At 27.2% G+C, this 11234-nt stretch overlaps 1 protein-coding gene across 3 annotated transcripts; it reads left to right on the top strand.

The window, feature by feature from the left end:
- Positions 1-247: 247 nt before the first annotated feature.
- LOC126897844 (delta(3,5)-Delta(2,4)-dienoyl-CoA isomerase, mitochondrial) lies at positions 248-10808 on the top strand. Of its 3 annotated transcripts, XM_050671759.1 has the most exons (9): positions 1189-1602; positions 1663-1816; positions 1922-2045; positions 2505-2593; positions 3026-3153; positions 5720-5846; positions 6488-6641; positions 9951-10077; positions 10437-10808. In XM_050671759.1, exons 3-9 carry the CDS (start codon positions 1924-1926, stop codon positions 10533-10535), a joined length of 846 nt encoding a protein of 281 aa, XP_050527716.1. In that variant the 5' UTR covers positions 1189-1602; positions 1663-1816; positions 1922-1923; the 3' UTR covers positions 10536-10808. The 3 variants fall into 3 exon arrangements, with proteins under 3 accessions (XP_050527715.1, XP_050527716.1, XP_050527717.1); XM_050671758.1 differs by lacking the exons at positions 1189-1602; positions 1663-1816 and adding an exon at positions 248-414; XM_050671760.1 differs by lacking the exon at positions 1189-1602 and having other exon boundaries at positions 1660-1816.
- The last annotated feature ends 426 nt before the right edge of the window (positions 10809-11234 follow it).

The following is an 11234-nucleotide window of genomic DNA, read 5'->3' as shown; positions in this document are numbered from 1 at the left end:
AAAAAAAAAAAAAAATAAAAAAAAAACACATCATAGTAAAATTAATACCTTCTCAGCTTCGCATCGAAGCTAAAATAGTTCAAAAAGGGCGCGTACGCACCATACACTTTCTCAGGGTTCGCCATTATGATCATAGATCAAACTAAGATAGAGAGGGAAATTCATGGAATTTACCTAATTTAATTACTGTCAAAAAATAAACAAACATTGATAAAGGTTATTCGCTTATCAATTTAATAAAAAAAAATTAGTTAAATAGTTGAAACTTATCAAAAATTATAATCAATTAATATTATAATAATCAATAAATTTTTATTTATCTTTGGTGTATATTATTTAAGTAGAAATATATTAATTACTATATTATGATTTTCATGAGGCCTAATTTGTTCAGAAAAGTTTTATATATCCGAAGTAAGATTTATACATAGATCTCATAAACATTGTTTATTAGATCAATTGATTTATACATTAATTTTCTATTTATACTAAGGTGATTGTCTACATACATTTACTGTAAGATAATCATTTTTCTCAACTACTAAAATTACTGGTGTCTCAATATGTTTATTAATATATTAATAAAATCATTATCTCTCACTACATATTTTTCATTTTATATGAAAAATATGATTATTGTATATTTTGAGTATACTTATTTCGAAATTCCATCAAAACGAAAGTATGATTTTGTTATTATTGTGGTTAGAAATTGTATAATTAGGTAATTCTTAAGTAAATAATTTTAGGTGTTTACTAACTATAAATTTCTAAAATTACATATCTGGCGAAACAGTCTGTATCTTAAGTTACTTCATCTTTCACATGAAAAATTATTAGAAAAAACAATCAAGTGAAATTTCTGCCTCTTCCCAGGAAAAATTTTTTTTTTTAAGTACAACAAATAATGTTACCATAAAAAATTAATTGTCAAGTTTAAAACCTTTAAACGTAAAATTTAAATTATTAATATAAAAAACAATATATGAATATAATACATGCTTAAAATTTCAAGTAGTTACTAAAATTATAAATATGTTAGTTAAGATTGTTTTTGTTGGAGGTGATGAAAGAATTGATATGTACAATAAATAATATCAACTATTTTAATAAGCAGAGTGTAATTACTCCACTAGAAATTATGCTTTTTTGAATTTATATTTCAACTAAGTATATTAGTACTTTTGTACATTAGTACATTACTATTACATTAGTAAGAAAACTAATAGAAAGGTAATAGGTATAGGAAAAGAAGAAAAAACTGTGTATGGCATTTATAGATTTGGAAAAGCGTATGATAGAGGTACTAAATGGGCATTAATGAGAAGAGGAGTCCCAAAAAGGTACATTAATATAATAGAGAATATGTTGTACCTTCTTTAAAAGAATAAAGCAGTAGGACCAGATGAAGTGCCTGTAGAAGTATGGAAAATATTAGGTGGTTGAAAGTTCTTTTAAATAAAATCTTATTTAATGGGAAAATCCCAAATGAATGCAGGAATAGTATTGCGGTGCAATATTTAAAGGTAAAGGAGACATACAGGAGTGCGGAAATAATAGAAGCATAAAGCTTATGAGTCATAGTATGAAATTAAATACAAGGTAATAGATAAAAGAATAAGAAATGAGACATCGATATCTATAGACTAGTTATGTTATTAGGTGAGAGCAATCGGAAGCTGTAAGAACAGTTATAGAAATGAATGTTGAAGGAAAAAGAGCTGGAGAAAGACCAAAAAAGAGATGGAGGGATGTAATTGAATGCGATATGAGGACGGCTGATGTGGGAGATCGTATCAAATGGAAATTTAGGAAGGTATTACAACACTTAAATTTTTTTTTTTATTATTCTTTTAAAAGTTCAATTGCTAATATTCTTTTACATCTGCATAAATTAATATATTTTATTCTAATTATATAGATATGTCAAAGTTTACTACATCTAACTATCATACTTTAAAAATTGAAAACACGAATGACTTTATTTACAGTGTACAATTAAATAGGCCTGAGAAATCTAATGCTATGAACACGCCCATGTGGATGTAAGTACATATTTCTAATTTATATATTAAATAATAAATTTAAACACAAAAGTTCATTACCATAGTTATAGTAATTCGGTTCAGAAATAAACTATAAATTAAATTTCTCTGAGATACATACATATATACTGAAATACATTTTGTTATTATAACTTTATATTAAGTCCATGGGTCCAGACTCTATAGACATAAATTACAACAGAGAGAGTATTGGAAGGGTAAATCTCTCTACTACTCATAGTTATCTGGACCATCAAACAAAATTCCTGTATGAGCTATAGATTTAGTTAGCGATAAAATTTATGGTTGATCATTGTAAAAATTATATCATTGATTTGCAAAACATTTTTTATTGAATATTTTACAAAATAATTATTTTGTAATTTTAGTATATTGAAGTACTATATTATTTTACTAGATTATTTATGTTTCTTAACTGTAAACATTTATTTTTTACAGTGAAATTGGAAAATGTTTTAATGAGCTTAATGATAATCCAGATTGCCGTGTAATAATTTTATCTGGAAATGGAAAATTTTTTACTTCAGGTATTTATTTGATTTTTATTATAAAAAAGTAAAATTCTGAAACTTTAAATTATATATTTTTTTGTTGAAGTGAACTTTAATTTGAATATTTATACAACATTTTGCACTTGCAAAGGTTTAAATATGGCTAATTACCTAGTTTTCATAATAAGTTGGTTGGGTTAAAATGTGTTAATTTCTATACATATATGATTATTGTCAAAGTAATTTTATACTTTTAAAAATGTTTGTTTCTTTTTAAATGTATACATATTAAAAAAAATTGGTTTTGGGATATCCCACTATGTGGACCTATAATTATTTATATTTATTTCTACCTTTTCTATAAACCAGGTATTATATTATTAATTATAAAATTAATATTGTTTCTACTTATTAAGAATAAATGACAAAGATTCTCAGAATAATTAATGAGGAATAATCATATTATAGGTATTGATTTATATGATATCATGAATCTTGGGCAAGAAGTTATGAATCATGAAGACATTGCTAGAAAATCACAAGTTGTAAGGAAATTCATTATGAATTACCAAAATTGTATTACTGCTTTAGAAAAAGTAAGTATACACATATATAAAAATTGTTTTTTTTGCTATCAATTTATGGCTATTACAAAATAATATTATTTACAACATTATATAGTTCAAACTTGTAAGTTTTAATGATTTCACTGAGAAATAATGGCTGATCTTTGAAAGTATATTGTAAATCATGTGAAAAATATGACAAGTATAAAACCCACACTTTCAAGTGTTATATTTTAAAACCTTGTCACAGATCCATCAAGCATTTGTGATTTACATGCAGATACACTTTTGTTTAGGCAGATAGGGTAGTATGCAGCTAAAGGAAATAGAGGAAAATGGGTTAGATCATTTTCTCAATACACAGCAAACTGAATAATAATAAACAATTTTATTAATTATAGTTTATAAATTATAATAAAATAATATAACCATTGTTATAATATATCCAACAGGATTGTATACAAATAAATTATTGAAATTAATTTGTTTTTTCATATATATATATAAGGGTAATAATTTTTTTGAAATTTAAAATTATGTATCCACTAAAATAATCTATACTAGTATAATAATATGTACTGTCCTATTTTACCCTACCATAGGGGCAAATTGAAACATTTGACTTTTTAATTTTAATGCGTTTTAGTTTAACTATATTGTGCTTTTTTTTCCGTGTATGTCTGATACAATTTTATTTAGCAATACACAAAAAGACCACAAAACATATCCAGTTAAAGCTATTAGCTCCATAATTTTGTAAAATCCTTGGATAATAAAAAAAAAGGACTCAAAAAATTACAGTTATATAACTGTATATTTTGTTATTTTTAAATTTCATTTTATATTGCAATATCTTCTTGAAAATTCGTCAGAATATTAAAAATATTTTATTGATAATACTTCTTATATGTCATTCTAAATTCATACTGTTTTTTTAAATCCAATCATTAATCAAAGTTCTGTGGAAACTTAAAAATTATATAAACATGTTTTTCTTTTTTAATAATATTGAAAAATACTTGTCATTATACCTACATTAAATAAATGCTAATATATATATTAAGATAAAAAACATATAACTATCTGAAATCTTGAATTCTAAGAGTAATTGAACATTAAAGCCGATAATCATGCAATTTTTGTTAAAAATTGCCAATTTTATAGTTGTATATTGTAACGAAATACTCACATTATGATTTTATGCAATTATTTTAAACTAAAATTTTTTTTATCTAATATATGTTTAAAAGTCTTTTAAGGAAAAATTATATAATTTTTGATAAATGACATTTTTTTAAATTTGTTTCAAAAATACATTAAAGGGTTTTATGATAGTGATTTTAATTAATGATATCAATCAATATGATCTAAAAACTGCTTCAACTCCAATTTGTCGGATAAATATTGTACTTTTTTATTAACTTTAAAATAAATAAATTTCTTACTTTTTTATGAAATAAATTTCATTAATATATTAAATAATTTTTTTTATCTTTAGGTTGTATAGAGTAAAGTAGAATAAATGTAAATGATTGAGTTAATTGAAAACTACTTTTTTTTCTTAGAATATTTAGCAGATTTTATTTTAAATTGATAAGTTCTGGATCTTGTAAGTGTTTCTTTATATAAAATGTATGTTCGAAGAAATATTTGCACTATTATCTAAAAAAATGCATTTACAATTATCTCACTTCACTCTAAAATATGAAATGAGAGTATTTCTAAATCTTCTTCTTCCTCCTCCTCGCCTTAATAACAACTACTTGGGGTTGGCCACCCTTATCCTAAATTTCCACTTGACACGATCACACACATCATCTACGCTCACATCAGCCATCCTCATATCGCATTCAATTACATCCCTCCATCTCTTTTTTGGTCTTCCTCCAGCTCTTTTTCCTTCAACATTCATTTCTATAACTGTTCTTATAGCTTCCAATTCCTCTCATCTCATAACATGACCAAACCATCTAAGTCTATTTTCTCTCATCTTATCTACGATTGACACTACACCTATATTCCTCCTATATGCTCGTTCTTTATTCTATCTTCTCCAGTTACTCCACTCATCCAACTAAGCATTCTCATCTCTGCTACACTCATTCTCTGCTCTACTTTCTTATCAACCACCCAACGCTCTGAACCATACATCATAGCTGACCTTATTACAGTCTTGTAGAATTTACCTTTCAGCCTAATTGGAATTCTTTTATCGTATAAGACGCCAGACGCTTCTCTCCACTTCTACCACCCGCACTTAATCCTATGTCTTACATCCTCGTCAATACCACCGCTCTTTTGCACAACTGACCCTATATACTTAAAACTTTCCACCTCTCCAATCACGTCTTCGCCTATTGTCACTGATCTCCTCATTTCACATATTTCGTGTTCTCCTTTGTCAAACTCGTACTATATATAGTCTGTTTTACTTCTACTTATTCTTAAACCCTTTCCTTCAAGAGCTGATATCCATACTTTAGCCTTTGATTAATTTCTCCTATTAACACTATATTGTCAGTGAACAACATGCACCACGGCACCTCTCCTTGTATTTCTCTAGTAATTTCATCCATCACTATAGTTTTGTTTTTAGTGTGTGAAACCTGTAATTGCTGCTGTACATGGTGGTTGTATTGGTGGAGGTGTGGACTTAATATGTGCTACAGATATGCGATATTGTACAAATGATGCTTGGTTTCAACTCAAAGAAACAGAAATTGGTTGGTATTTTTTTTTTATTATTATTATTATTATTGATATGAACTCTAAAGAACCTTGTTGGAATGTATTTATTATTTATTAATTCACCTTATTTTTTTAGAGTACTAATTGTTATTTAATGAATACAATCTTCTATAAAAGCAACTTTTGAACTAGTATTTCAAAAGTTATTAACAATTTAAAGTAATGATTGGTGGTTAAGAGTGGATGCTGTCATTTTTAAAATTAAACATTTCCCAGCCATACTCTTACTTTCACATAGATATAAATATGTCAACTTCTAAAATACTGGTCCAAAAGTTATTATCAACTAGTCATTTTTTTAAATTAGATCATTATTTATTAAATAAATATTATAATAAGTGAATCACTCACTATATACTATTTTGTTGTCTTTAACTAGAACTCATGGTATGTATGTTATACTTTAATATGTTAAATGAGTCATTATCGTAAACCACATAACTGTTTTCTGTGTATAGCACAAAATACTATAACAAAAAAACATTTTTTCTCTGCTAGAGTTCAAATCAATTAATCAGATATCTTTATATGAGAAAATTATTTTTATATTATACTGGTATTGCATAGGAATGGCTGCTGATGTCGGTACACTTCAAAGAATGCCTAAAATTGNTAGGAATGGCTGCTGATGTCGGTACACTTCAAAGAATGCCTAAAATTGTCAGGAGTATGAGCTTGTTTAATGAATTAGCATTCACTGCTCGTAAATTTGGTGCTCCAGAAGCGAAATCAATTGGTTTTGTAAATGAAATTTTTGATGCAAAAGAAAGGTATTATACAAAAATATTAGTATAAAATATTCTTTAATAAATTTTTTATTTTATTACAATATAATATAATAAAATATTAATAACTAGTACAGTGGACCCCCGGTAATCCGGCCCCTGGTTAATCCGGCGCCCCTTATAATCCGACATGTCTATTATTATTGGGTATTTTTTTTACAATCTTCGTTAGTGTAGATAATGCATGATTGAACAGATTACAATTGTGCCATCACTATTGTACTCAAAGTATAGATTCTTTGTTTACTGTTTATTCATTATATATTACGTATACGTACCTAGTAAATTATGTCGTCACAAGCCTAGAAGCGAAAGCACAATACACTGACAATTAATGAAAAATGTGATATTTTAGATCGTTTAAATCGTAATGAATCTTTTAGTAGTTTAACAAGTGAATACAGCGTAGGCCGATCTACAATTTATGATATTAAAAAAAAAAATAAGAAGATTAAAAAATTCGTACCAACTACTGACTGTGGGCCAGACAAGAGACAGACACTCAAGAAAGCTGAATATCCAGAAGTGGAAGAAACTTTGTACATGTGGTTTCTTTAGGAAAGAAATAGGCATGCACCAATTTCGGGACCCATGTTGGCCATGAAAGCTAAGTTTTTTTATAAGGAAATNGATTTTGGGACCCATGTTGGCCATGAAAGCTAAGTTTTTTTTATAAGGAAATTATAAAAAAAGATGATTTTGTGGCTAGCAAGAGATGGTTAGAACGTTTCAAAAGTCGTCATGTCATACATTTAATGATTATAACAGGAGAGAAACTTTCTAATGATGCTACCTGCATAGAGCCATTTAATTAAGATTTTTGCAAAAGGTGAAAGATTTAAATCTTAACCCATCACATGTGTATGTAATGCAGACGAATCAGGACTTTTTTGGCGTGTGATACAAAACAAAACTTTCGTTTCCTATAACGAAAAATCCGTACCTGGGCGAAAGTAAGTAAAGAGCGTGTAACCATACTACCATGTGCAAATGCTGCGGGTACACACGCGCTAAAAATGGTGGTCGTTGGAAAATCGAAAAATCCACGTGCATTCAAAAACATTCATTTGCGTGTACATTATTATGGTCATAAAAGTGTGTGGATGACAAAAGACCTATTCAAGAAGTGGTTTGATGAATGCTATGTACCAGAAATTAATAAATGGTTGAAAAATCATAATTTTCCTCAAAAAGCGTTATTGCTTATTGATAACGCTCCCAGTCATCCATCTGAAGAAGAAGTGACAACTGAGGATAAATGCATCACTGCGATGTTTCTTCCACCAAACTGCACTGCACTGATTCAACCAATGGATCAGCATACCATTCAGGTTGTCAAGCAAGATTATAAGAAAAATCTACTTCTGAGAGCTGTATCAAAAGATCAGCCAATAGAAAAAACTTTAAAAGAATTCAATATGAAAGACTTGGTTTTTGCTCTTTGTCAATCGTGGAATGCATTACCTTCGTCAACTATTACATCGTCTTGGAAAAAGTTATGGTCGGATATAGTCACCAGTCCTAGCAACGATCCACAAATCAGTGTAACTTCGGAAGTAATAGAGAAAGTTGCTGTGTTGTGAAACATAGATAAGATCGCAAGATTAGGAAATCTGGTACCATGGAATGGATAAGGAGGATAATATTTTTTATGAAATGTCTGACGATGAGATTATAAAAGAGATATCTAGTAATACAACCATAAATCAGGAAGATGACGACGACGTAATTGCAACTACTCCACAAGTGATAGCACAAGATGCAGCTAACGCCTTTAAACTGGATTTGCAATGGGCTGAGGAGAATGGTGTATCCTACAACGAACTTTTACTTTTAAGAAGACTGAGGGACAGAGCATTGGTCTCGCGTTTCAATAATGTTAAACGAAAAAAAATTGATAAATATTTTCATGCTTCATAAATTCATATCATGATTTTTATTCATAATTTTTTACTATTTTAGTATGTACATTTGTTTAAACACAATTACATTGTAATTGTATTCCTTAATGTAAAGTTATTGTTTTTTGTAAATTCTCTAGCATTAATGACGTGAATTTTATAATAAAACATAAGCTTTCTATTGTGTTGTTTAATTTACTTAAGTCGACATACATAATGAAGCATGATTTATACTTCACACCAGGGCCTGTCAAGACCAAATCTTATCTTTGGATTTGTGATTTTTCGGATTACAAGGTACTCTTTTGTTAAAAGTTCCGGACTATAGGAGGTCTTTGGGAATACTCTATAATCCGACAAATTCGATAGTTCGACAAAACTTTTGTCGGATTACCGGGGGTCCACTGTATATATATATTGTGTACACCCATTTAATATTTCTTCTAATGTAAATATATCTAATGATGATGTGAGTTCTCGAGTCTCACAAGAATATAAAGTCTCTTAGACCTGATGGTATTCATGGTGGTGTTATGTATCTCTTTATTGCACTTAACACTTTTTAATATTACAATAAAACATAACATATTAATTATATGACATAATGTGTAATCAAATTGGTTAGGTTATAACAAACAAAACAGTGTTGCCACATAATACAACACAACACTTCCTCTCTTAAAACAATATATATAAAANGTGGTTATTTGTAGAAATTAAAAAACTTAATTACTGGATCATGAACTACCTTTTTTAGTAATTACCTAAAATCAAGGTACTTTCTCCATTATAGTAAATATTGCATATTTTTTTCCATTCTAATAACTGGTCATCCTATGATTGTTAAAAATTATCGTCTTATAATTAAGCTTCCTCATATCTTCAAACTATTTGAAACTTTTGTGCTTAACTATATATGTCCTTCTCATAACCACATACTAACAAATGAATGTAGTTTTCGTCTACATTAACCCTATGACTAAGTTTGTCTTACGTTAATTTCTTCATTTTGCTAGTTATAAATTCTTATTGTATGCCCTCCACATAACTAATAGTTATTAACTATCCCACTGTTCTTAAAGCTCTAAACTTCATTACTCTGTTCTATCTGAGACATAAACTAAATCATTCCTTATAACTTAATCTCCTCTCTAATAAAATTGACTATCATGTGTAACTAGTGTCACCGATTAATTTTAATGTTACTACTCTACCTACTTGTTCATACATTTCTTTTTTTATTTCTATTTTATCCTAAAATTATCAATAAACTCACCACTAATATGACTATTGCATGTAGCAAATACAAACTTTTTTTTTTTAATGTTTTTTAATTAACTGTTAAATTTAATTATTTATTTAAATACTATTTTAATGAAAAAATGTTTTGCAGTATGCTAAAAAGTGTAAATGATATTGCCAATGATATTGCAAGTAAGAGTCCAGTTGGTATTCAAATGACTAAACGTAGCATTGTTTATTCAAGAGATCATACAGTTCAAGAAGGATTAGATCATATTGTAAGTATACATAAAAATTAAAAGCATCAAAGATATAGGAAATTCATTTTATTAGAGGAAGTTCAAATAACTAAATATAAGATAAAATAAAAGTCTACTTGGTCAATTGAGAGAAGTTAAAGAAACTTCCATTAAGAGTGCCCTCTTTTTATGATTAATGTATAACCTGATTGTGACAATAAGTTCGAAATGTATTATACTCGTGGCATAGTTTTTAATATTTTAAATATATTTTATTATAAAGTTAATTAATATTAATATACTGTGTAGGCTTCAAAAGTTTACTCATTAAAAATATAACTAACAAAAAACGAAGATTAAAGTAATTAAATTTATATTGATTGTTTTATTTTATTTAGGCTGATTGGAATCAAACTTTACTTCAGAGTGAAGATTTTATTAAAGCTTCAATGGCTGTTGCTTCAAAAGATAAAAAACCTATTTTTTCAAAATTGTAGGAAAAATTTGTATTAAAGACTTATTAATGTATCTAAAATTTTATATTCTATTTTTTTTTTAAATAAAAATGTATGATTTGTTAAGAATGATTCAAGTTTTATGTATGTGATACTCTATTTTTTATAAATAAAATAAAGTTCTATCTTATGCACTTAAAATAGTAAATTTTAAAAAAATATACTTTGTATAGTTTTATGTATTGCTGAATTTTAACCTTTGATAAGGTGCAGTCTTGTATTATTTCTTTAAAATGAAATTATGTCAAAACATTATATTCTTTGTGTTTATCTTTGTCATATTAATTTATACTTATTTCTAAGTTTAATTTGACTTTCACACATTTTTAAAACTTTAAAATTGACCATCCATAAATTTTGGCTTTGTTTATATACAAAAACTATCGGTGTATGTGAGTTTATAAATCACTAACTGACAACACAGAAAGTATATCTATGACAGTCATAATTGATAATAAAAAATCCGTGACTGTGACTGCAATGTCATAAAAATCTAATTAGCTATCTGTATTTATAATCCCTTGTGTATTATACATGTATATTAACTCAAAAATTTGAAACTTTAAATGTTTATATCTAATAAACTAATAAAGTTGTATTAAAAATTCAAATGCCATTGACTATTGAATTAAAAATCCAAACATTTTAAGATATATTCAAAATATGTGTTCCCATTTAAAA

The sequence above is a fragment of the Daktulosphaira vitifoliae genome, unplaced genomic scaffold, assembly GCF_025091365.1.
Source record: "Daktulosphaira vitifoliae isolate Bord-2020 unplaced genomic scaffold, ASM2509136v1 Scaffold_2, whole genome shotgun sequence".
Classification (NCBI taxonomy): Eukaryota; Metazoa; Arthropoda; class Insecta; order Hemiptera; family Phylloxeridae; genus Daktulosphaira; species Daktulosphaira vitifoliae.
This window is presented reverse-complemented; position numbering and strand designations above follow the sequence as displayed.

Bases quoted from the DNA above. Each gene is read 5' to 3' on its own strand.
- LOC126897844 (XM_050671758.1), top strand. From the start codon at position 366: ATGATTTTCATGAGGCCTAATTTGTTCAGAAAAGTTTTATATATCCGA. The intron at 3,154-5,719 runs GTAAGTATACAC...TTTTGTTTTTAG, and splicing joins GTATTACTGCTTTAGAAAAA to TGTGTGAAACCTGTAATTGC. The intron at 10,078-10,436 runs GTAAGTATACAT...TATTTTATTTAG, and splicing joins AAGAAGGATTAGATCATATT to GCTGATTGGAATCAAACTTT.